Source organism: Barbatula barbatula (assembly GCF_947034865.1).
Source record: "Barbatula barbatula genome assembly, chromosome: 22".
Classification (NCBI taxonomy): domain Eukaryota; kingdom Metazoa; phylum Chordata; class Actinopteri; order Cypriniformes; family Nemacheilidae; genus Barbatula; species Barbatula barbatula.
Genome location: NC_136785.1, coordinates 12,091,689 through 12,119,464, shown reverse-complemented (window position 1 = coordinate 12,119,464; position 27,776 = coordinate 12,091,689). Strand labels below are relative to the sequence as shown.

Sequence of the window (27,776 nt, the reverse complement as noted above, 5' to 3'; positions counted from 1 at the left end):
ACAAGAGTGGCTGACAGGCTTATTATATGCTTTCCCCCCCTTTCCTCTGATTTCCCAGGTCCTCCAGAGGATCAGGGAGGGTCATTGCACAGTTCTGCTGGTTGCTCCACGCTGGTCAGGAAGACCATGGTTCCCGGACCTAGTTCAGTTGACGCAGGGTCCTCCGTGGCAACTTCCAACACGAGTGGATCTCCTATCTCAAATACTGGCACTGCAATTGTGGGTATGGCCTCTGCAGAGTCCGTTCCTCAACAGCTAGATGAAACGGTACGTGAGACACTGAACAACGCCAGGGCCCCATCTACTCGGGCTAATTACGCCATAAAGTGGAGAATTTTTTCAGACTGGTGTGCAGCCATGAAGGTTGATCCCATAGTTTGCTCTGTTCAACCCCCTTCACTGGCAGATCAGCAGAATTTGATCACCCTTTGTCCAGTAAGGGCATTACGCACCTATGTAAATCTTACTCAGACCTTAAGGAAGGCTCTTTCCAAGCTTTTTGTTTGCTATGGAAAGACCAGATTGGGGTTGCCGCTTTCTAAGCAACGTTTGTCTCACTGGTTGGTTGAGGTTATTTCCCAGGCTTATGTAGGAAGAGGGTTGCCAGTTCCTATAGGAATACGGGCCCACTCAACCAGAAGTATAGCTACGTCATGGGCCTCACTAAAAGGAGTTTCAGTGGGGGAGATTTGTGCTGCAGCATCATGGTCTACACCATGTACATTTGCAAAATTTTATAGAGTGGATGTAACTGCCATAACGCCTGTTAGCAATGCGGTTTTGATGTCGGTTGCCCAGCGAGGGTTGAATAGTTCAGAGTCTGTAGTTCCTTACCCCTGTTGACATGAGTCATCCAATTAGACCGTAGTGACGGTCAGAGTGAGGTCGAAACAGATCGTAAGTTATGAATATACCTATGGATCTGTGAGACCGGAGGATGACCGTCACTATCCTTGTCGCTCGGAATACTGGGGCGTTCAAGGTAAGAGAACGAGCCGGAAGGTTTACTCGCCTTTTATAGAGCGTGACGTTCCGCTTCCGGGGTCATGGGCATGACTTTGTTACATAAGGTCTCGAGAGAAGGCGGAACGAAGGTTATCATCCAATTAGACCGCAGTGACGGTCATCCTTCGGTCTCACAGATCCATAGTTATATTCATAACTTACGTTTTGTGTCATACTGCAATTCCCAGCATTCTATGTCTGGATTTCTGTTTTTTGTCTTTGTCGTCTTGTCTTGATGTCTTTTGGATCATTCTGTTTGTCTTTGTCTTGTGGCTTTGTTTGCTGTGTTTGGATTTATGCCTGTCTTTTGGATTTTGTCTTTGGAGTACCCCTTTTTTGCCGAATCGAGTGCAGTAATGATTTATTTAATATAAAATCAAACCAAAATAATAAGATAAAAATACAACATAATTAAAAATGAATATTTTCAACTTTTATTTCACTGAAAACTTTAAGAAAGGGTATGATGTTGAATTTGTATTAGATTTTGTTAATATTTTATGGCTGTATTTTATAGCTGTAAGTGTTAACTATCAAGAATCAAAGTTATTTAATGCCATATACACTCAACTAAAGGATTATTAGGAACACCTTCTCAATTTCTCATTAATGCAATTATCTAATCAACCAATCACATGGCAGTTGCTTCAATGCATTTAGGGGTGTGGTCCTGGTCAATACAATCTCCTGAACTCCAAACTGAATGTCAGAATGGGAAAGCAATTTTGAGCGTGGCATGGTTGTTGGTGCCAGACGGGCCGGTCTGAGTATTTCACAATCTGCTCAGTTAGTGGGATTTACATGCATAACCATTTCTAGGGTTTACAAAGAGTGGTGAGAAAAGGTAAAAACATCCAGTATGCGGCAGTCCTGTGGGCGAAAATGCCTTGTTGATGCTAGAGGTCAGAGGAGAATGGGCCGACTGATTCAAGCTGATAGAAGAGCAACTTTGACTAAAATATCCACTCGTTACAACCGAGGTATGCAGCAATGCATTTGTGAAGCCACAACACGCACGACCTTGAGGCGGATGGGCTACAACAGCAGAAGACCCCACCGGGTACCACTCATCTCCACTACAAATAGGAAAAAGAGGCTACAATTTGCATGAGCTCACCAAAATTGGCAGTTTGAAGATTGGAAAAATGTTGAGTCTCGATTTCTGTTGCTAAATTCAGATGGTACAGTCCGAATTTGGCGTAAACAGAATGAGAACATGGATCCATCATGCCTTGTTACCACTGTGCAGGCTGGTGGTGGTGTAATGGTGTGGGGATTGTTTTCTTGGCACACTTTAGGCCCCTTAGTGGCAATTGGGCATCGTTTAAATGCCACAGCCTACCTGAGCATTGTTTCTGACCATGTCCATCCCTTTATGACCACCATGTACCCATCCTCTGATGGCTACTTCCAGCAGGATAATGCACCATGTCACAAAGCTCGAATCATTTCAAATTGGTTTCTTGAACATGACAGTGAGTTCACTGTACTAAAATGGCCCCCACAGTCACCAGATCTCAACCCAATAGAGCATCTTTGGGATGTGGTGGAACGGGAGCTTCGTGACCTGTATGTGCATCCCACAAATCTCCATCAACTGCAAGATGCTATCCTATCAATATGGGCCAACATTTCTAAAGAATGCTTTCAGCACCTTGTTGAATCAATGCCATGTAGAATTAAGGCAGATCTGAAGGCGAAAGGGGGTCAAACACAGTATTAGTATGGTGTTCCTAATAATCCTTTAGGTGAGTGTAAATACAAGTTAAACACAATTGATACAAAAATCTTATTAAACAAGCTCTTTGAATAAATATTTTGGAATTTTTTGGACAATAGGGCGATTTCCCGTTAGCCTAGTCCCAGACTAATTTAAATGTTAGAGATGTCTAAATCGAAAACTACTTGACACCTCTTAAAATATATCATTGCCATTGTTTCGTCTCAAAATGCCGACCAGTGACGTTTTTTTGTAAAGAATATTTTTAAAAATCCCTGTCCGGGAAACAGCCCCAAAGAGTCATGGGGTATGGTGACAAGACTTCACTTGTTGTGAGAGAAATATATAATGACCATGTGCACACAACTCATGTTGTGTTCTTGAGTGTAGTTACTTAATTTCTTAGTAAGACAAACTAGGAGGGAGTGCAACAGTTCAACACTTGAACAACATATCGGCGAAGTCACTGCTTTTTTTAGTTTGTGTGTGTATATTCACTGGTAAGTAAAGAATATTCAGGAGTTATTATTTAATACTATATATCATATTTTTTTCATATTTATATCTTATATTTGCAGTACAACAAAAAGCATGTAAATATTTACAACTAAAAGGAAAGCAAACTGAATAATGTACTTTATACCCAATATAAAAATCAGTAAAAAATATATATAAAAATTTATATTAATAGATAAAGAGTTTTGCTACTCTGAGAAATTTTCTTCTTGCAATACTTGTTGATGTTGTTAATGCCGGTGCTTTACTGTCCATGTACTGTATGTGCATGTTAGTGTTGCGACTCTCTTATGTCTGTGGCTTTTCTTTAGGTCACAGATGGACAACGCGACATTCAGATACAGCGTACTCTTAATGGAGGGACTGAAGATTCCACCTCAGTCAAACCATCTTGCATTTATCTTTCTTTTGATCGCTTACATATTTATAATGATATTTAACATTGGGATTTTGATTCAGATCACGATAGAAAAAAGTTTACATGAGCCCATGTACATTCTGTTCTGCCAGTTGCCATTGAATGATGTGATGGGGGCAACTCTTATTATACCACGCATGTTGAAGGATATTTTAACGGATCCCTCCGAGCGTTACATAACACACATGGAGTGTTTTACCCAAGCTTTTTTTCAACATCTGTATGGAACAAACGCCCACACTATACTCATTGTCATGGCTTTTGACAGATATGTGGCCATATGCAATCCATTACGATACACATCAATAATGACCAACAGAATGGTTGTAAAATTATCTGCAGGAGCCTGGGGTGTTTCTTTTGTGATGGTGGGGATTTTAATCGGCCTGACTGCACGTCTGTCTCAATGCAGATCAGTGATTCAAAACCACATGTGTGACAATCCCTCACTGTTTAAACTGTCCTGTGAAAATGTGATGATCAATAATATTTATGGATTAACTTTTACTGTGGTTTTGCTCACCTCTTCAATGGGGAGCGTGTTGATTACATATCTCAGGATTGCAATGATATGCATAAAAAGCAAAAACAAAGCAACAAACAGCAAAGCCATAAAAACCTGCAGCACTCACTTGACTGTTTATTTAATTATGCTGATATCTGGATTTGTGCCAGTTATCCTCCATCGTTTCCCAGAAAACCCTGAAGGTAGAAAACTATCAGCTGTGCTTTTCTATATTATACCTTGCAGCTTAAACCCATTAATTTATGGTTTACAATCCAAGGTAATAAGACAAAAGATTTTTAAATGTTCTACTAAAATTAATTCTATGTGATTTCTACAGTATGTGTGTTTATTTATTCTGTAACAATTGTGGAGGAATAATGTCTATTAAATATGAAATATACCGAATGAAGTCAATTAAATGTGACAAGTACATTGTATGTCAACACAATAAAACCTTCTTACATCAATATGTAAGATACATATTTACTGAGTATAATGGTAACACTTTTTTCAATTAGGATCTGTTTGTTAACAGTAGTAAAAGCATTATCTAACATGAACTAACAAAGAACAATTTCGTTTTTTAGCATTTATTAATCCTTGTTAATATTAGTTAATGTCAAAACAATGATTTATGTTAGTTCATGTGTATTAACTTATGTTAACAGACACAATGTTTTGATTTTAAAAATGTTTTAGGAAATTACCATGAACCAAAATGAATTAATGCTATACAGGAATTGATCATTGTTAGATCGTGTTAGCTGATGCATTAACCAAGCAGCACGTTATTGTACAGTGTTACCAGTATAATTTATGTATGGGGCAAGAGAAATCGGCTGGGAAGAGAAATCGGCCCTGGATTGTTTGGCCCACATCGGCCCTACACCATTTTCTGTTTAATAAATGACACGTTGCTACAATGTAAAGTAATGAGTGTACAGCTTTTATAACATTGTAAATTTGCTGAACCCTAAAAATAACGTATTAATAACATTAATGGCAAACAAATGGCAACAAAAGTGAGTACATCCCTAAATGAGAATTTCCAAAAATGTAAACAAACGTTTCCAGTGGTCTATCAATGAATCACTAGTGACCGCCAGAGCCGTTCTCTTCTATTGTGTCATTAGCAAAGTGAAAGCATGGTGGTTTTCACCAGAAATAGTGCACTTTATCAACAGATTATCAGCACTATGCTAACATGTATAGGGATCAATTTTGGGGCACTTACTTTGCAACATCTACATCTTTCCAAATGGACAGCTTCTGAAATCACTTGATCTGAAATAAAAATGTTATGCTGATTTACATGCATTCGAAACCCAATGATTTTGTGCCTGTTGATTTTCTTTCTGAATGTATCTCTAAGACAAAATATAGATTGCGCAACATTTTCTCCGTCTTAAAAGTAATAAGCCTGGATCTTGCTCATAGGTTCAACTCAACAAATACCCAAAGCATGGTTGGTCACCTTAACTGTTGATGGCTCTATCACTGAGTTTCAAACGAAACTAAAAAAATTGTGATTTTTGAGTGATTTTTGATGGCAATTTTACATTTTTGCCACATGTTCAAAACAATGTCAAAACATAGTTTTTTCATCTTAGAAATTACTCCTACCTTGGAGTATCTACATTGGCTCCCTGTTAGGTTAAGGGTTGATTTTAAAATTCTGATGCTTATTTACAAGGCTTTGAATGGGTGTGCACCTCAATATTTGTCTGATCTTATAATTCCCTATTTTCCAGTGTCTGACCTTCTCTTTTCTGAAACTAGTCTATTGCCTGTTCCATCTACCGGTTTTAGATTGATGACCGTTTTTTCTTCAGTAGCTCCTAAATTATGGAATGCTTTACCGATTAGGAAAAGGCAAGCTTAATCTCTTTTTGCATTTTGCAAAATATTTTCTTAAAACTAATTTTAGGGCACCTTTTACTTGAATATTGTTTTATTTTTATGGTTTATTGTGAAATTTTATAAGGTGTATTTTTTCTTTTACGTATTTTTGCAAAGTGCTTTTACGTGCACTTTTAAAGGAGTTATAGAAAAATAAAGATTATTATTATCATCATACAGACTTTTTTGCGGTGATAGCAGATGTGTTTGTGGGACACCTTACTCCCTGAATAACTGAAGCCTGATTAAATCACGCTATTGCAGTTGCAGTAGGTAATAGCATTCAAACATGTGCATTCTTGAGTGGGCCTGCCATTATACACTCACCTAAAGGATTATTAGGAACAGCATACTAATACTGTGTTTGACCCCCTTTCGCCTTCAGAACTGCCTTAATTCTATGTGGCATTGATTCAACAAGGTGCTGAAAGAATTTTTTAGAAATGTTGGCCCATATTGATAGGATAGCATCTTGCAGTTGATCGAGATTTGTGGGATGCACATCCAGGGCACGAAGCTCCCGTTCCTGCACATCCCAAAGATGCATCCCAAAGGTAACAAGGCATGATGGATCCATGTTCTCATTCGGTTAACGCCAAATTCTGACTCTACCATCTGAATGTCTGAACAGAAAACGAGACTCATCAGACAAGGCAACATTTTTCCAATCTTCAACTGTCCAATTTTGGTGAGCTTGTGCAAATTGTAGCCTCTTTTTCCTATTTGTATTGGAGATGAGTGGTACCCGGTGGGGTCTTCTGCTGTTGTAGCCCATCCGCCTCAAGGTTGTGCGTGTTGTGGCTTCACAAATGCATTGCTGCATACCTCGCGAGTGGATATTTCAGTCAAAGTTGCTCTTCTATCAGCTTGAATAAGTCGCCCATTCTCCTCTGACCTCTAGCATCAACAAGGCATTTTCACCCACAGGACTGCCGCATACTGGATGTTTTTCCCTTTTCTCACCATTCTTTGTAAACCCTAGAAATGGCTGTGCGTGAAAATCCCAGTAACTGAGCAGACTGTGAAATACTTAGACCGGCCCGTCTGGCACCAACAACCATGCCACGCTCAAAATTGCTTAAATCACCTTTCTTTCCCATTCTGACATTCAGTTTGCAGCTCAGGAGATTGTCTTGACCAGGACCACACCCTTAAATGCAGTGAAGCAACTGCCATTGGTTGATTAGATAATTGCATTAATGAGAAATTGAATAGGTGTTCCTAATAATCCTTTAGGTGAGTGTATATGCAGAGCCTCACGCCTCTCCTTCACCTCAAGCCTGGTTTCATCATTGAGATGTTTTGACACCGGCTCATTGACCACCTTAGGCCCAGTTTCTTACTCTGAGGACAGTTCTTGCTCTTTCCCTAAGGCGCAGGCCCTGATCTCTTTTGAATGCGCACAAGAGTAAATCATGTCCATGGATTCTGTTTCATCATCTCATTACATGACAGAATAACCGGCACTGATAGATCCAGCAACACAAAACTGTACTTTGATGTCATCCGCCTGAAAGGTCTTGCAGCACCACGTAAAGTCGAAAAAAGCTATTGTGTCTATTGTGTACATTATTTCATTTAGATTTTTGCTGACTTTTACACTGTTTGTTTATCTTTTAGTCTGCTTGTGTGTAAGTGCTGTTCTATAAATGTCCCAACATGACTACATGCTTTAATTCAGGTTCTAGATATACAAATAGTAACCAGAAGCAACACCATTAAACAAGCCCTCTGAATGAATATAATAACAGAGAAACATAAATACATTTTTCAATCACGTGGGGGCGGGTTCCCGGACATGGCTTTGGCCTAGTCCTTGACTAACTTAAATGTTGTCTTGAATACACTGACATAGCTGCATATATCAGTGTGATTGTTCAATATGCACACAGTAATGTTTCTTTTGTAAAGTATGTTTTTTAAAACAACTTAAATATCCTAATTTAACTAAGTCCTGTCTTAAAATTATCCTTGTCTGCGAAACCACCCCATAGAGTTGAAGACTCATGGGGTATGACGACAAGACGTCAGTGATAGTGAGACAAATATAAAACGGCTATGTGCACTAAACTCATGTTGTGTTCTTGTGAATTGTGCTCACATAGTTCCACAGGGAAGTAGGGGATACAATAGTTTACAATTTATTAGGTAAAGTCACTCCAGTGTGTGTCAATTAACTTCTTTGGTAAGTAAAGAATATTTCAGCAGCAATAATAAATACTTTGTGTACTGAATGATAGCCTAAATGTTAAATATTGAATATATTTTTTATATTTGAAAATAATCAAATGTTAATATTGACATACAAGAAAGAAAGACACAATTGAAAACAAATAAAAATACAATGTAAACCCTGTAATACATTATCTTTGAAAAATATAACATAAAGAGTTGTGCTTTCCATGTACTGTCACTCTGCTGTGACTCTGTCTGTGTGTTTTCTTTAGATCACAGATGGACAACGCGACATTCAGATACAGCGTACTCTTAGTGGAGGGAATGAAAATAGCACCACAGTCAAACCATCTTGCATTTATCTTTCTTTTGATCTCTTACACATTTATAATGATATTTAACATTGGGATTTTGATTCAGATCACGACAGAAAAAAGTTTACATGAGCCCATGTACATTCTGTTCTGCCAGTTGCCATTGAATGATATGATGGGGGCAAGTACTGTTATACCACGAATATTAAAGGATATTTTAACTGATCCCTCTGGACGCTACATCGCATATGTGGACTGTATTTCCCAAGCTTTCTTCACACATTTGTATGGAACAAACGCCCACACTATTCTCATGACCATGGCTTTTGACAGATACGTGGCCATATGCAATCCATTACGATACACATCAATAATGACCAGCAAAATGGTTGTAAAATTATCTGCAGGAGCCTGGGGTGTTTCTTTTGTGATGGTGGGGATTTTAATCGGCTTGACTGCACGTCTGTCTCATTGCAGATCAGTGATTCAAAACCACATTTGTGACAATCCCTCACTGTTTAAATTGTCCTGTGAAAGTGTGATGATCAATAATATTTATGGATTAACTTTTACTGTGGTTTTGCTCACCTCTTCAATGGGGAGCGTGTTGATTACATATCTCAGGATTGCAATGATATGCATAAAAAGCAAAAACAAAGCAACAAACAGCAAAGCCATAAAAACCTGCAGCACTCACTTGACTGTTTATTTAATTATGCTGATATGTGGATTTGTGCCAATTATCCTCCATCGTTTCCCAGACAACCTGGAAGGAAGACAAGTATCAACTTTACTTTTTTATATTATACCTTGTAGCTTAAATCCCATAATATATGGCTTACAATCCAAGGAAATAAGACAAAAGATTTTTAAACGTTTTAATAAAATTAATTCTATTTGATTTATGTTTATTTACATGTTTATTTACTGTGTAATATAATGAATTTTATGAAGAATGAATAATGTGAATAATGTCTTTAAAAAACTATACCTGAGCATATTTCTGTTTTCTAAATGATGTATCATAAAGTATGTGAAAAATACAATTTGTATTTCAATACATAACAACCTTACATCAATATGTACTGATTATACTTTATGTATAGGGATGCAATACACCTAATGCAGATATGGACTGTGTCAACCTGTGTTAAAAACTGTCACATTAAACATTTCTATTTCCCTTTCATTGTGGACCAAACCTAAGTCTCAATTCGGACAAAACACACTGACAACCCGAATATTTGCACTGTACAAAGTAATAAGTTGAGTTTACTTAGAAAACCTGTGAAAACTGATTAACTCAGAATTTTTAAGTTATTGAGGAAGCTTACAAAACCTTTGTATAGTTAACTTCAGTATTTGCCAAGAATTACCTGAAAGCTTAGGGAAAGGAAACTCTTTAAAACAAGTTCAGCTAATCTACAGATTTAATTTAAACTTCAACAGAGTCAAATAAAAGTCAAATAAAAGAATTATTTCAACATACACTCAACAACGTGTGGAAACTGATTACCTTAAATTTCTCAAGCAAGTTGGTATGGAAACCACTAAGTTATTAGTACAGGTCGTTGGCACAACTGTTATTAGTACAGTTTCGTTACACTGTACTTGTATATGTGTAATGACAATAAAGTTGAATCTAATCTAATCTAATCTAAACAAAGTCATCTATTCGATAAAACATTAATAACAATGTTAATTCAAATCCTTCTGTCATCAGTCAACAATTCTGAGATCAAATGCACATGCTGTATAGCACTCTGGAAAGATAAAAGATGTCTCTTATTCATGTCATTAACTTTTCACAAAAAGTTAAATGTAGAATGTCATAAAAGTGACGTTAATGCATTAGAAGATTTTTCAGGGATAGTATTTTAGGTTTCAGAGACTTCTGCCCGAGTGACAATATCACCCTCTGGATGATATCAAAGTTGTTCTTTGTAAGCTACTGGAGGGTACTCTAAATTCAGACCATAAAAGAGCCCAAAAAGAGGGCACATGGCTTGGGGAAGAATCCATCCATTATACTTGTACTTTCCAAAAAGATGGCAGTGGATGGCGTTAAGGTTCAGGGAGTAAGGTTTTGTGTCACAGTTTGTAGGTATCACTGTCAATATGCTGCTTGAATGGCCTTATTCATCATCATAGTCCTAAAAATTATAAACAAATATTTAGTCACAAATAATTAACATAACATCTTTTAAGACAACATATTGTCACTGTCCGACAGAAACCTGGAATCTTCAAACTTGTTTTATTATCAGTTTTCTCATAAATCTTTAGTTATGTTTAACGTCTGCATTTGGGTTTTGCAAATATTTAACCAATATATAAAGTATTTCAAATAGCTTGTGATGAAACCTCAAAACTCTGTTGGATCCCTTTTGACCTTCCCATGGACCTGGTGCATGTTAAGGTATATGAAAAGATAATAGCTGAAGGCCAGCTATAAAAATTAAAACCTTCTGAAACTGCTAATTTGATACTTAAAGTGATCTAAATTTAGCATTTCTAACAATAATTTTTAAAACGTTGACATTTTGTTCTGCATGATTTCTAGTGGTTTTTAATTCTTTCTTTCTAATTTATTTTCTTCAATTTATTTAATTCATTTATATTTTTTTTCCTTATTCCATTCTTTGTTCCAGTGTCCAGATTATTTGGTTCAATAATTTTTTGAATTACTTTGCAGAACAAAGTTCCTGAACGAGTAAATAGGGCTTTCGTTCATGAACTAAGTTTTCACTCAGGGCATTTCCCACAATCGTATTCAAAACGGAAAAATGAACTATTTAGTGACGTAAGCCGGTCGATAGCAACGTCATTTAAGTGTGTCCGTTAAACAATGACAACCAACCAATTACAGAAGTTTGGCCAGTCAGCATTTGCGTACGTTACGGATCGTTCGTGTTCTGCTGGTTTAGACCCTTCCTCGGAGAAGGAGCTAAAGTTCCTGCGGCGCAAACAGAAGGTACATCTGGCAAATTGTCCTCGAACCATGAAATCGTTCCTGCGGTGCGAAAGCCCCTTAATACATAGATCAAAACAGACAAAACTACTTACAAAACATGTTTTGTAAATCAGTGGGGTCTTCTCCAAGGAGGAGTGGAAGGCCATGAAGAACTGCTGTTCGAGACGAATGATGTCATGAATTAAAATTCTTATTTAATAGCTTACACACAACACAATGCAAACAACACTTGCAAAAGCAAAGTCTCTGGAGCTTATTATTTTCAATGATGACCCGAAATATCATATTATGCATACTTAGCTTATGATAAATGTCAGGCCATGTAGCAATGCAAGCCACAGGAGCCATAAAAGAAACCTGCATTAAACATCATCAGAAATATTGCCTAAACAAGACTTGACGGCATGAATAAAGCATGGCAACAACACGCAGCACCATGTTCCCTTTGTAGGGAATCTGGATACATGCGTAACCGTAAACATTATTTTTCAAAGGACCTACTAGGGAGCACTCAGACAGAAATTGCCTAAACAATGTCTGAACCTTGGCACCCAGGCCCAACCGAGCTGGAGGAGTAAGGGCAAACCAGAGGGGAACAGGTCTCAAGCTCAAAGGCCACAAAGTGCATGCATGCAGCTCTGGCTTCTTTGAGACTCCAGGGCAGCTGTGTAATTTTGGTATGATGCATTATATTGTTTAATTACAGACTCGAACCAGCAGTCGATCAAGAATGGTTATTATGCCTCCACTCTAACAAGGAGCCTCTAACATCAGAGATCGGTAGGTGAGGATTATTGCACTGCTGAACATTTTTGAATAAATGTATTACTTTACCCCAGTTATAGAGCTTGATTTTACATTGTGACCAGAAAATGTTTACTAAAACGTTGTCATAGAGACAAAGACTCATGGGGTTTGATGACAAGACTTCATGCGATTGTAAGACAAATATAACTTGGTCATAACCACTAAACTCAGGTGTCGCCTTGAATATTATGTTCACTAAGTAATACAGACTAGAAGGGGATGCAAAGTTAGGCACTTGTGCTATATATTAAGTGAAGTCACTGCTGTGTGTGTATCTTCATTGGTAAGTAAAACATATTTCAGGATTAATACTAATACTAAAATATACATTTTCTATAATAAAATTAATGATATAAATTATATAGACCATTTTGAAAGCCAAACCAAACTGGTCGAGAAGCACAGCCAATGTGCGGTAAAACAAACATCACATATCATCACAAAAATAATGTCTTTTTCTTTAGATCACAGATGGACAACGCTACATTCAGATACAATGTACTCTTAGTCGAGGGACTGAAGATTCCACCCCAGTCAATACATCTGTCATTTATCTTCCTTTTGATAACTTACATATTTATAACAATTTTCAACATTGGGATTGTGATTCAGATCTTGTTCGATAAAAGTTTACATGAGCCCATGTATATTCTGTTCTGCCAGCTACCCATAAATGATGTGATAGGGGCATCTCTTATTATACCACGCATGTTGAAGGATATTTTAACAGATCCCTCTGCGCGCTACATCACCTATGTTGAGTGTGTATTTCAAGCGTTTTTTAACCATTTGTATGGAACAACATCTCACACTATTCTCATAATTATGACCTTTGACAGATATGTAGCCATATGTAACCCATTGAGATATCCATCAATAATGACTAACAGAATGATTGTGAAATTATCTGCAGGAGCCTGGGGTGTTGCATTACTGCTGGTGGGGATTTTAATCGGCCTGACTGCGCGTCTGTCTCACTGCAGATCAGTGATTTACAATCACATCTGTGACAATGCATCATTGTTTAAACTGTCTTGTGAAAGCGTGGTGATCAATAATGTGTATGGATTAACGTTTACTGTGGTTTTGCTCACCTCTTCAATGGGGACCGTGTTCGTGACATATTTCAGAATAGCAATGATATGCATCAAAGGCAAAAACAAAGCAACAAACAGCAAAGCCCTCAAGACCTGCAGCACTCACTTGACTGTTTATTTAATCATGCTGATATCTGGACTCATACCAATTGTTCTTCATCGTTTCCCAGAAAATCCTGAAGGTAGAAAAGTATCTAATATACTTTTCCATGTTATACCTCCATGCATGAATCCAATAATATATGGTTTGCAGGCCAAAGTAATAAGACAAAGGGTTTTTAAACTTTTTTACAAAAAATAAGTAGATTTTATGCATAAGCATATTTATTTGTTGTAGGAATCAGTCACTATAATGACCATTTTTGTCTGAATGACTTTTAAACGAGAAATATAAATGTACAGAAGTATTGATCACGGAACGACTCGAAAGAGGGGACAGCCCATAATCTGAACCCACAACACCAATAAAACAGACCAGCAGTTTGTACTTAATTGTTGGTTATACTAAAAACTAAAACATTATTCACTGTATGATATTTTATTAAAGCTACAAATGTCATTGAGACAAGGGCAGTGAGTCAATCTTTCTTTTTCTTTAGTTTTATTCATGTAAAGAGCACCAAGAATATCAGGCTGCTGTCACTTTAAGACCTAATACATTGAGCCAAGACTGTACTTCCTAACTATTCACAGTATGTTCACTTAATGACACTTACAGTAACAGCCATGTTAATTTGAAAACCTACCGGGCATTTGACATATCTTGTTTAGTATTTCAAAGTAAAAATAAGCATCTCTTTCATACTGCAATGCTGCTTTAAATGCCTTGATATCCCAGATGCCACCAAGTTCATGGTTCCATTGGTGCGTGCCTGTGTGTTGTGTGTAAAGTGATATTCATAGATAGAAAACATATTCAGATACAGAAACAGAACCCCAGAGCAACCAACGTCAAAAAAGGTCAAGGGTTTTATCCCAGGGGATTGCAAATACATAGAAACAAATGTTTAGTATAATGCAATGTAAGTCGTTTTGGATAAAAGCTGTGTATTTCTTTCTTGGATGCAGAACAACAAGGAATTTGGTTATTTAAAGTGACCATGCACTATTTTTATTCATTCAGTTTGACACTGCAGTATTTATCCAATCATGACTGTTGACACCACACATAAGAATGTTTACCCAGGGTTTAGTGATGTACAGTGTGAATTGTCAGGTTATGAATACCCAGGGTTATCGCTTAAAGGAGAAAGCAGTGCGGCACTTTACATACGGTTTTAGACATAATTTCATGCCACATTTCACAAAATCTAGTCATGTAGTAATGATGCGCATGTGGTTCGGCATGCATTTTTGTAGACCCGATAGTGCCGCATCGAGATGAAAACATTTCCAGTTTTCAAAATGCCACACGCACATAAGCATCCATTCCACTCTGCTCATTCCAAGTCCATATATATTAAGCTCCATTCAGTTTCGATGCAGAAAGGTAAACAAAGTGCTGTTGTACATAATTAATTTAATACAAAAATAACAATAGAGTGTAAGTGTGTAACGAACGCTACTAGTCCGTTTACCACGCCCCCAACACCAGCGCTCTCACCCAGCTTCTTCCGATCTCAATCCGCAGACCACCCGAACAAAATTGACAAGCTCTGTGAAGGAGACACAGCTTATGGCATTACAACATACCTCCTCGTCTCAACGGCTAGTGTTGCCCATTGTTGCTTAGCAACGACAGATGCCAGGAGAGCTCAAACTCCTAGGCTTTGGGAAAAATTAGTAAGCAGTGTGGCTTGTGTTTTCCGCGCGGTTTTAGACTCGAAATGTGAATCTCACCTTCAGCAGAGTTTGTCATGAGGACTACAGGAGTCAGATGCAGGATTTGACAGGTTTATTTAAATACAGGAAAAACCGAGCGTTTGTAGCAACAAACACTGCAACTGGCAAAAAATAGCACTAAATGCAGAGAAAGTCATAAACCTCTGACGGAGCTACCGTCATTAAAGTCCCGGGACCGAAAGTCACAAAAATGATCTGAAATCTAATCCAGTAACTAGAAACAGAAAAATCCAATGAATCCAAGGCAGAAAGCTCAAGGGTGGAAATTCACCCGCTGAAATGAGCAATAAGTCTCTATAGAGTTCCCCGCTGTGTATTAATCCAGAAAGGTCGGTGTCAGTAGCCAGTAAGTATTCCCCGGTGAGTATTCACACGTTGATTTGAGCAAGAAGTTTCTGTAGAGTCTTCCGCTGTGTATTAACCCAGAAGGTCGGTGTCAGTAGCCAGTAAGTATTCCCCGGTGAGTATTCACACGTTGATTTGAGCAAGAAGTTTCTGTAGAGTCTTCCGCTGTGTATTAATCCATAAAGGTCGGTGTCTGTAGCCAGTGACTCTCTCCGGTAGGTTCGTAGCGCAGCAATCGATGTCAGGTTTGTTGTCATAAGATCCGTCGCATTCTCCGGAATTGACGCACCCGCGAACACCAGGGCATAAACGTCTCCGAGAGAACACAGCAGAACAATGATAATCCAGCCAGGAGAGGAGGTAATGGTCGCTTAGGACAGTAGATAGAGGAACCCCAAAAAACCCCAGAAGTGCGCTAGGACCTGGAGTTAAAGGTGGGACAAGGTGAGTAACAGGATTCACTGTGAAAACTAGGAAGTCCAGATAGCTAAAAAAAAAAAAGAAATAACTATCTCAAGACAAGGAGCAGGACAAGGTTAGGTCTAAAACACTACAGGTCTGACAATGGGCAAGAGGAAACACACAGTATATAAAGGAAACAGAACTAATGAGTAAATGGGAAAACACCGTGTGCAATGGTGAGGGAGAGGAGATACCAGGAATAAGCTAATTAACAACTGAAGTGAAACTAGCGGGAAAAAGAAAATCACGCAAGGATCAGACACGTGAGAGCTGTCAGAAACCACATCACGTGCCAGGAAAACAAAAAGACAAGAAAACACAGACAACATAGGGAGTGCTAGACCCGAGACCTGACAGAGTTGGCATGTCACCAAAACCTAGGCTATAGCTAAATTTCCTCTGGCCATACAACAATGTCATTCCAAAATAACAGAACCATCAATTATAACACATCATATCTAAACAAAATGTGTACGAGAATCCTCAAAACCGTTCCTGAAGAGACAAGAAAGCGTATTTCAGTTCCACCGGTGCGAGGTCAGATTATCCCGGGCTGGACCAGTGTAATCTAGCTGCCGGAGTCCAATGTGGCGGTAACAGGTCGGCCGTCAACCCTGACAGTTCACCATGGAGCTCCGGATGGCACGGTCTGGTACGCACAGCCCGCCAGCCACGCGGAGGGTCCGGTAGAACCAGTACTCACTGGCCTGGGTTTGTAGGGTGAAATAGGCCCGCTGTGCTTCGGCGGTCAGGAGGGGGGCCAGTATTCTAGCCCACTCAGCTTTGTTCCACATCTCCCACGTGGCAACAACCTCAAAAGTATGGAGGTATACCTCAATGTCATCTTGCGCGGTGAGTTTAGTCAGCAGCTGGGCGGTATTCCTCGCGTCCGGCAATGGCACCCGGGCAGCCACTGCTTCTGTCAGCATTCCCAGTGCTTGGTCGGTGCTCTCTTGACGCATGACTAGTTGCTCCGAGAAGCGTTGCTGGCGCGTCACCACATCGGCAGTCGATGAATAATTTCCTCAATGGCAACCCGGAAGTGAGAGGGAGAGCGAATAGGCGTCATGTAAGACAAAATATAGAGAGATTATTGACTCGGTACGTAGTTAAACTACAACAGCTTCGTCACAGTACCCGCATTCTCCACCAGTTGTGACCGGCGAAGTAACTACACATACACAAGAGTGCAATATGTAGACGAGCGAATTCGAAACCAGATTCAAACCTGCATCACGATAGTGTCAAAAATACTTGTCAGGCGTACCTTACTCATACACCATTGAAGCTGCTGGTAAAATACTGTCTCTCTAAAATACACATGCTTCCGACGCCCATGCCAAAAATATACAGCAGTCTAAAATGTTTTTATTATCTTTAATGAGCATCATAATGCACACTTTGTTTTCATAATCTGCCATACGTAAACGCCACCCCTGCCCTTAAACCTAGTCTCAGAAAAACTTAAATGTTACAGGGGTCTTGATCGAAAAAGTAAGCAGTTTTCAGTTACAGCAAAGATATACTCTTGGGTATATGATGACAAGACAAACTTTGTTGTGAGACTTATAAAATGGCGAGGTCACAGTATCTAAACACTACACGGAGACAAACAGGGTGAGCTCTTGAATCTCAGGATTTCTATCTAACCCACTTTGAGGAAATATATCGTCACATACTTAGTTCCCAAATAATACACAATTGGACAGCGACCACCAATATTTTTCAGTAACGTGACAACTCGGTATGTGTCAATAATTTTCTTTTGAAATATTTAAGAAATAGAGATGTTTTCAGCTTATACACAAAATATTATCATGTGTCTTTCTGTAAGATTCTGTAGAAAATATCAAAAACATAACAGTAGCAAGTAAACCGTTTTACACTGTTGTCTATCATGTTTGTATATTAGAAAATATGATATGTTCTAAAAACACTTTTTGCTAAATATTAATGCCAAAATCAACCTTTTTCCATGTTTTCTTAGGATCAAATATGGACAACCTGACATTTAGATACAGCGTACTCTTAGTGGAAGGACTGAACGTGACACCTCAGTCAGGGCAGCCTGCCTTTATCCTTCTTTTGATTACTTATTTGTTAATAATGATATTTAACATTGGGATTGTGATTCAGATCTTTGCAGAAAAAAGTTTACATGAGCCCATGCACATACTATTCTGCCATTTACCATTGAATGATGTGATAGGGGCAACAGTTCTTTTACCACGCATGCTAAAGGATATTTTAACAGAGCCCTCGGCGCGGTACATCCCATACATGGAGTGTGTTTTTCAAGCTTTTTTTGCACATTTGTTCGGAACAACATCTCACACTATACTCTTGATCATGGCCTTTGACAGATATGTGGCCATATGTAACCCATTGAGATATTCATCGATAATGACCCACAGAATGATAGTGAAATTATCTGCAGGAGCCTGGGGTGTTGCATTACTGCTGGTGGGGATTCTGATCAGTCTGTCAGTGCGTCTGTCTCACTGCAGATCAGTGATACAAAATCACTTCTGTGACAATGCCTCACTGTTTAAACTCTCCTGTGAAAGTGTGGTGATCAATAACGTGTATGGGTTAAGTTTTACTGTCGTGTTATATACCTTTTCAATTGGGTGTACAGTAATAACATATCTCAGGATAGCGACCGTTTGCATCAAAAGCAAAAACAAAGCAACGAACAGTAAAGCCATAAAAACCTGTGGCACTCATTTGACAGTGTATTTAATCATGGTGATATCTGGATTAATCATAATTGTTCTTCATCGTTTCCCTGATTACACTGAAATCCGAAAGATATCAAGTGTAATGTTCCATGTTATACCACCAAGCTTGAATCCTATAATATATGGTTTACAAGCTAAAGAAATAAGACAAAGCATTTTTAAAAGATTTGGGAATAAAGTCAATACTAAATAATGATACCATATTTATCCAATCATAAAATAACAAAGTCAATGTAATGACACATAGACATTTTCAAATGCAAACGAGCAAAATGGGAACATACCACTAATATTCATTTTTTTATATTCTTATGTCTTAGAAATATTTACATATACTGTGCATTAAATATGTGAACATATTCAACATAGATTATTCATAAGGAGTCTTAATAAAGATTATATGTACACTAAAAAGTTCATGAACTACTGTGCATTTTACATTCAAGCCTTGAAAACCTTACAGGGAGCTTTTTACCTCAGGCATCTTGAAACTTAATAAATGTATGATCTGTGCTTAAAATATTAGGTTTCACCTGATGTCTTTATGACAGTACAGTAGTAGCCATTTTGTTTTTTTTCATTTTGCAAAATAAACAAACCAATGTTAATGGCCGTGTTTCACAAGTTACATTTTTGTTAAAACCTACTATATAGAAGAATTAGCAATGCTTAGCTGAAACTCATCACATACACAAAGAGTAAGCAGCCATCATCTGTTAAGGTATATAAAAATGAAACATTGAATTTCAAAATGATACACTAGAACATTACGTTGATAACAATCAGTCGCGGTTCTACATTGAATTGCACCCCGGGCGAGAACACCTTTGAGCCCTTCAGATGACAACATGGATACAGTAATCATAACACAGAGAGAACATTACAGTTGCATACCTTTATCTTTTCAGCATGCAGGGGCGCCAATTTGCCAATTCCCCACACAATGAATGAATGATAGATAATAGATAACCGCTTCGCGGCTGCCCAGAGTTTTTTTTTTTACTGCTCGTGCCGGTGTGACATGCTCGTGCCCCCATGTGACATGAAAAAATGCCGCCCCGGGCGACTGCCCAGTTGGCCCATGCCTAAAATCACTAAATAAGGTTGGACAGTGACCACAGTTATTTCTAGGGCAATATATCAGAAAGACTAAAGTGAAATTATTCAAAAACAATAAAATGTTACTAAAAGCTGAAATTATTTTGTATCTTTACGGTGTTAGTACAAGCTTTGGTATTTTGCATAATTATAAATCCGGTAAAACAGTTACAGATGTAAAACTTTTGAATTGTATGGTAAAATTATTAAAATCATTACTGTGTGTTGTGTATTTGCTATGACAGCTGATATTAGTCAGATTTGCGCCAGTACTGCACCAGGCACAGTCAGTCGTAATCATTACAAAGAGCTAAGACCAAGTGCATAACAAGGTCTACACACGTTCATTTGAATGGTTTCTTTTACCCCCCAGCGCGGTGACACATGCCTGCACTTAATAGTGCTGTGCATTTTAGATGTTTTTGCTATGAAGGCTGGACTTCAGGGAGGAATTTGAACAGGCACATAATCTAAAACATGCATTCATAACATAGTGCAGCGCTTCCTATAACGATTGGCTTCATCATAATGAAGTATGTGGGGCTGATTTAAAAGCATACTGAGCCTTTTCTATTGTGCTGAGAAAAATCGCTTTGTTTATGTTTTCTTAAAAGGACGCAATGTAATGAAGAAAGTATACTGGGGTGTGGATGGTAACGTACAGTGTGAGCGCAGGTCAGCCAGGGAGTGGGGATGATCGCGCTCCGGCATAGATCAGGGCACGCAATAGATGCAGGGCTCTCCAATCCTTAGTTTGCTCATCTCTTCAGATTTCGGTTAACTTTTCAGAGATGCAGAACACCAAACTGCAACTTTTTGGTATTGTAAAATTTACAAAGAGCTAAGACTAAGCAACCAATCACCCACAGCACCCTCAACCCCCCCCCCCCCCCCCGCATTCTGCTTCCGCCCCATGTCCCACATAGCCCTTGATTTTGTTACTGGGCTACCTGCTTCCAAGGGTAATGTAACAGTTTCTCTAAAACCAAGGGTCAACCACCACGCTCCGGAGGAGCCGACACCAAGGACACCAGTCAGGCAGGACAACGATGGTACAAAATCTTTTCTCTTTATTAAGTAATTAAAAGCACTTATAACAACATTGAAGCCCAACTCCAGGGCGTCCCACGTGGGCCTCGAACGAAGGGAACTCTGGCCAGCAGAGAATCAAAAGGGCCTGAGCCAACCAGTCGCGGAAGGTAAGCGACACGAGATAAACTCTAGGTCGGGGCGTCGGCGCAGCCGTAGACTCCCTTCCTCTCCCACAAAGGAATCTCATTACTCCTCACAAAGGGATCTCTTCACTCCCAATGCGGCAGCCAATTGGGCACAACAGTCAGCAGACTCGAGGTTTACTTCATCTCGGAGTACAAGGTCAGATGCAGCAGCCAACAGACTCGAGGTTTGCTTCTTGCAGGGCAGCGGTGGACCAGACTTTCGGCGAAGGGTGTCGCCAAAGCATCCAGCAACTTCCTGTGTTCACAGAACAATGAGTAGACGGTACAACCGTTACTAACCGGCTTCCTCCTTCGTAGCAGGTCGGGTGCAGCAGCCAACAGACTCAAGGTTTGCTTCTTGCAGGGCAGCGGTGGACCAGACTTTCGTCGAAGGGTGTCGCCAAAGCATCCAGCAACTTCCTGTGGTCACAGAACAACAATGGGTAGGCAGTACAAGCTTTACTAACCGGCTTTCTCTTCCCCTGAGCAGACAGGGAGGAGGTGGCAGTCTCCCAGGAGAGAATCGAGAAACACAAGGGGGGTGACTGGACTTTCTTCGGTTCCTAGAACAATAATCAGAGAATAATCTCCCACAACCTCAAGTGCGGCTCATCCCACCAGCACACAAGGCCGAGCTTCTCCGCTCTCGGATACAGCAACAACAGGCTAGGAACCCGGACACAGTTCTTCAGATTTGTAGATCAGATTGAATGCTTGATACCCCACTGGTTAGACTTCCCCAGACCAAGATTACTGAGTGATGGTAATGGTTAAATCTCCCACTATCGTGCATACATCAATACTAGAACTCCTCACACGTGTTCACTTCACACTTTCAGACACTGCAATGCCACACTACCTCACCACAGTGAACAACAGGCCTTCACTCCATCTCAGCAGGGTCGGACAATCCACGGATGGCTTTTCGTAAGAGGGTATCAGGTTTCCAGATCGATCACATAAGGCCCGGTTCTTTACTTGATCTCTGAGGCTCACGGTGAGAGAGAAATACACCCTGCCAGCAAGCACAGGTCAGTATTCAGCATGCTCTAGGCCAATCCTCATAACATCACTTTTCTCATAAGCCAATTAAAGTGCACTTAACTTTCCTCTTTGGTGACAACATAGATCCTTAGTACTATCCTTAATCACTCTGTCCTCAATCCCATTTGCCAGTCACTTACCCGTCTTCAGTGTTTAAACACCCTCACACTTGTTGCTGTTGCTGTTGCTGTTGCTGTTGCTGTTGCTGTTGCTGTTGCTGTTGCTGTTGCTGTTGCTGTTGCTGTTGCTGTTGCTGTATGTCCACTGGTAGAAAACACTAAAGGGAATCCGAGGTCAAAAACAAGCACACCAAACACGAACCCCCCTATGGCTTCCAGCTTCTCCTTTTATCCATCTCCCCACATGTGTTCGCCAATACCGGCCTGATTAGTGGTCACAGCTGGCGCTCGTCAATGTCGTTGGCCATTCCTCTTCATTTCATCCGGTGACAGTAACACTGTGGTTCTCACTGTGGTGGATCGTTTCTCAAAGGTGGTCCATTTCATTCTACTTCCCAAGCTTCCCTCCGCCTGGGAGACTGCCCAACAGCTGATGGATCATGTCTTCCGCCACCATGGCTTGCTGGTCAACGTGGTGTCTGATAGGGAGTCTCAGTTCTCCTCCAAGTTCTGGAAAGAGTTTTGTAGACAGATCGGGGCCTCAGCGAGTCTGTCTTCAAGTTTTCACCCCAGACAACCAGGCAATGCCAGCGGGCCAACCAGGAACTCAGCAGAATGCTCCCCTGTCTGACATCCTGCAATCTGAGTTCTTGGTGCTTTCAGCTTCCATGGGTAGAGTACGCCCATAATTCCCTCCCCTCGGCCGCGTCATGTATGTCTCCTTTCAAGTGTTCTGTTGGCTAAACCCGCCCTCTGTTTTCCTTGCAGGAACCCAACACAAGGCAGCAGCTGATCGCCAGAGGATCTCTCCTCCAGCCAATATTTCTGGTCAGCGGGTATGGCTTTCTACCAAGGACCTGCCTCTCACAAGCTGGCACCCAAGTTCATTGGTCCATACCGCATCACAAAATTGGTTAACCAGACTCAGACTTTCCCCCTCCCTTGGTCGGGTCCACCCTGTTTTTTATGTGTCCAGGCTCAAGCCGGTGTTCTCTTCCTCCCTTCACCCTGCCAGCAACAGCCTGCCCCCCTCCCCCACGTCTAGTGGATGGCTCTCCCACCTTCACGGTGAGGAGATTACTGGACATTCGTTGCCGGGGCAAAGGTGTCCAGTACTTTGTGGACTGGGAGGGCTATGGTGCAGAGGAGAGATGTTTGGTACCCTCCCGGGACATTCTGGACCCGTCTTTGATCTAGGACTTCCATCAACGCCGAGATGAGCCCCCTCCTAGGACGACTAATGCCGCCGCTGGGGGGGTCCTGTTGGGTCTCAGGTCTGAGCACTTGTTTGTTTTGTTTTATGTCGAGCACATAGTGTGGTTTGACAGCTCACCGTGTGCTCCGTGTCTCTGTGGCTGCCCCGCCCTCGTGTGCCTGCATTGATTACCTTATTATTGTTTCACTCTTCTCACCTGGGTTGGCTCCAGTTTTCTCTTTCCCCTCCTGATTTCTCATTTTCGTCCGTAAATCTTTTCCCTTCTTTTATCCGCTTGTGCCTCCGTTCTGTGTCAGATCGTCAGTGTTATTTCTCACGACTTACCGGTCATAGTATCTTGTTCTTGGGCAGTTGTGTTAATCACCCTTTTTCGTTTAGGCTCCTGAGCTGTGTTTGCCATATGACAGTTTGTACATTGCATGTTTGAGTCACAACAACTATCTGTTTCTCAGCTAAACATTGAACTTTGTCAGGCTTCCATGGACATGCTGTTCAACAAAACTTAAAAGCTTTCCGATACAGCACACTAAGATCTTTAGAATGCACCTACCAAACATGATGTTTATCTGACTCTTTCTGAAGAAGAAAACTAACTGTAGTGAGGTAGGCGGAACGAGAGCCAGGATACGAGACCGGTGCTCGTACAGCTGACGCTCGTAATCACTCACAGTCTCGTATCACGGAGGACATTGGGAGCATAAGAGGACAAGTGACTGGACCATCATTGAGAGAGGACCAGGCCTGGATTTTATGTTGTGGTTTGTGTGTGTTTATTTACGTTTGATTTTATTAATTAAAAGGGGCCACCGCCTGCCAGAGGCTAGAGCCTGCATCCGTCTGCCCAAGGGGGAGGACCAGGGGGTGGGCCCGCTGCTGTCTCCCTATCAGAGGAGCCCCCGCCACGGGGTGGGAGGTCTAGCGCTCAGGGCCACCGCAAGGCACCGCAAAGGAGAGTACCCCGGCTGGTTGAGGACCGAGTGGCAGCATGTCGGGGAACCGGACAATTTTCCTCTCTCCCCTCTCTCATTCCGGTCCCTCGGAGTGCTTCCGCCTCCGTTCTCTCGTCTCGTCGGTGTATACCCCAGGGGAAAGTTCGCGGAGGGTGGGCGACCGCTACCCCAGAGGGAAGGGGGGGGAGCAAGCACAGTGTCGGGGTACCACCGGCCTGTGAGGGGTGATGGGGGTATGTAGTGAGGTAGGCGGGACGAGAGCCAGGATTCGCACCGGTCTCGTATCACGGAGGAGATTGAGAGCATAAGAGGACAAGCGACCAGACCGTCATTGAGAGAGGACCAGGCCTGTATTTTACGTTGTGGTTGGTGAGTGTTTATTTACGTTTAATTTTATTAATTAAAAATTATTTTATGTTCGCCGGTTCCCGTCTCCTTCCTTCCCTTTATGGATCTTGTTACACTAACCTAATATCAACAATGCTCGGCCCCTAAACCATACAAAATATGTATGGTATATAAATATGTAAACAACCTATCGATAAAAGGGGGAAAAGTCAAGTATTAAATAGCCAGCCATTGTTTGCTTGCAACCTTTCTGCCCCTTGAGGCCTGATACTTGAAGATGTGATGCACATATAAACGGTTGAATCAACACAAATCATCTCCCAAGGTTGTGCTACTATCATATTAGTAGTAACACTAGTTAGGAGGGGAACCAACAGCTTTGAGCCGCAATTGAGTTAACCGTGTATCCTTTACATATCTACCTTGGTGAGTATACACAAGTCAGAAATATATTTCAGCTCTATAGTATTGAACTCTTTTGTCACTGTGTATGTTTTGTTTGTATCACAGATGGACAACCTGACATTCAAATACAGCGTACTCTTACTGGAGGGACTGAAAGTTACACCTCAGTCAAGTCATATTGTCTTTATACTTCTGTTGATGGCTTATGTATTTATAATGATATCAAACATTGGAGTTTTGATTCAGATCTTTATAGATAAAAGTTTACATGAGCCCATGCACATTATTTACTGCAACTTACCACTGAACGATGTACTCGGGACAACTGTTATCATGCCACGCCTGCTGAAGGATATTTTAACAGATCCCCCTGTACGATACATTTCATATGGGGAGTGTGTGTTTCAAGCTTATTTTGCACATTTGTATGGAACAACATCTCACACTATCCTCATGATTATGGGCTTTGATAGATACACAGCCATATGTAATCCATTACGATATCCATCGATAATGACTAACAGAATGATTGTGAAATTATCTGCAGGAGCCTGGGGTGTTGCATTGCTGCTGGTGGGAATTCTAATCAGTCTGTCAGTGCGTCTGTCTCACTGCAGATCGCTAATCCAGAATCCCTTTTGTGACAATGCTTCACTGTTTAAATTGTCCTGTGAAAGTGTGGTAATCAATAATGTGTATGGATTAACATTTACTGTGGTTTTGCTCACCTCTTCAATGGGAAGCGTGTTTGTGACATATCTCAGGATTGCAATGATATGCATAAAAAGCAAAAACAAAGCAACAAACAGTAAAGCCATAAAAACCTGCAGCACTCACTTGGCTGTGTATTTAATCATGCTGATATCTGGATTAATCATAATTGTTCTTCATCGTTTCCCAGAATATTCTGATGGTAGGAAATTATCTAGTATAATGTTTCATGTTGTACCCCCATGCTTGAATCCCATAATATATGGTTTGCAAGCAAAGGAAATAAGACAAAGAATTTTTAAAGTAATTTTTAGAAATAAAGTAAATTCAAATGGTTAATTGATTTGAATTTTAAAGGCTTAATTTTGTTCTTGTCGGTGCTTTTGTTAACAGCCTAGACGTTTTCATCATACGCAGACGCGTAGCCCACAGTTAACTTGCACTCTTTGTTTAGTTTTCAATCTGACTTTTATATTTCATTTATATCAATTTATTTAGATATTTTATTTTATAACAATTGAATTAATTAAAATTAAATCTACTCAACAGTTTTTGATTCTTTGCGGAGGTCCACCGGAAGTTAAGATTGGAACACAAAACAATTGTTTATGTTGATGCTGCCGAAATCGTCTATGAACGTTACAGGCATATATGACATCAACTAACAGTCTTGTGATTAATGAAATTGAACTATGAAGTATGTAGAAAAATGGCATAAGTTTTCATGTGAATATTTAAAAAAACTGTATGTTGCATTTTCTATTACTGTTTACCTTCTCATAGCAGTTTTCATTATGAATGCTTGAATATTGACAGTTAAATGAACAACAATTTGTATGTTCTAGAAAGACTAATGGCATACAGCCATGGAAAAATGAAGAGACCACTCCAAAACTAATTTTGTACTTTTCATAGGTATATTGTAAAATATATTTAATGTTTCATTCTGTGAACTAGTGACTACATTTTTCCCAAATAAAACAAATTCGATTTTTAATTTGCATTTTTGGCATTTCTTTGCTGTAAACTGAACCATAACAAAAGTGTTTGCTGGATACTGTAATAAAATCAAGTTTATATTGATGTTTACACAAAACAATAATAATGTTTTACATGCATTTTAGGATCGGTTAAAACGTTAATTTGTCTTTGAGTTCTGTCAGTCTTTCATTTTGCTGTTGGATGACTATATTTCATTCCTGAGGTTTGTTTCAGTTGTAATTCTACAGCACTGGAATTACCACCATACATGCTGAATAAAGACCAAACTGGAGCTGTCTCTTAATTTTTTTCCAAGGCTGTATATTTAAAAATATTAAAATACAATAGAACTCAGCCAGTAACATTTAACATGTAACATTAAACACATTTAAAGGACATAATAAAAATATCAAGTTTACAAAATAAATACTTCATCCTAATCTTTTAATGTCTCAAAGTGTGTGAGTATTATGTTCTCCGTTGAGGATAAAGAGATGGAGCCAGCATATGTCACTGTACATTCATTTTAAAAAATCTGCAAAGGTTCAACGTGTCATTCATTCAAAGTAGCCTACATTTAGAAAAAAAGGGACTGCAAAACCCTGCATAAAAAGTGCTCTTGTAGCTGACCACTATTGCATGTACAGTATTTTAGTTAAAAAACAAAACAAAAGCATGATAGGGTCAAAACACCTTTGACAACCCTTTTAGGCTAAAATTGCACTTACATAAACATACAGTTCATAATCATGAGTAATACTGTTCATGACAACACGTGCTACGCAAATGTTTTCCCTGTTGGGGTGATGACAAGGCAACAGACATATAATACATATAAATACCACAGTAAAGGCCATCAAGCAT

General features: G+C 39.9%; 3 protein-coding genes across 3 annotated transcripts; all 3 read left to right on the top strand.

The window, feature by feature from the left end:
* Positions 1-3,559: 3,559 nt before the first annotated feature.
* LOC306911604 (olfactory receptor 8G17-like) lies at positions 3,560-4,495 on the top strand (the record flags this gene model as incomplete). Its single annotated transcript, XM_079487068.1, has 1 exon — positions 3,560-4,495. One exon carries the CDS (start codon positions 3,560-3,562, stop codon positions 4,493-4,495), a length of 936 nt encoding a protein of 311 aa, XP_079343194.1.
* A 4,025-nt stretch (positions 4,496-8,520) lies between these two features.
* LOC306911603 (olfactory receptor 52L1-like) lies at positions 8,521-13,734 on the top strand (the record flags this gene model as incomplete). The annotated part of the gene is made up of 2 exons (XM_079487067.1): positions 8,521-8,661; positions 12,949-13,734. 2 exons carry the CDS (start codon positions 8,521-8,523, stop codon positions 13,732-13,734), a joined length of 927 nt encoding a protein of 308 aa, XP_079343193.1.
* Positions 13,735-18,188: 4,454 nt separating this feature from the next.
* Positions 18,189-26,785, top strand: LOC306911602 (olfactory receptor 52N5-like; the record flags this gene model as incomplete). The annotated part of the gene is made up of 3 exons (XM_079487066.1): positions 18,189-18,528; positions 25,768-26,234; positions 26,777-26,785. The coding sequence occupies 3 exons, from the start codon at positions 18,189-18,191 to the stop codon at positions 26,783-26,785; spliced, it is 816 nt and encodes a 271-aa protein (XP_079343192.1).
* Positions 26,786-27,776: the final 991 nt, after the last annotated feature.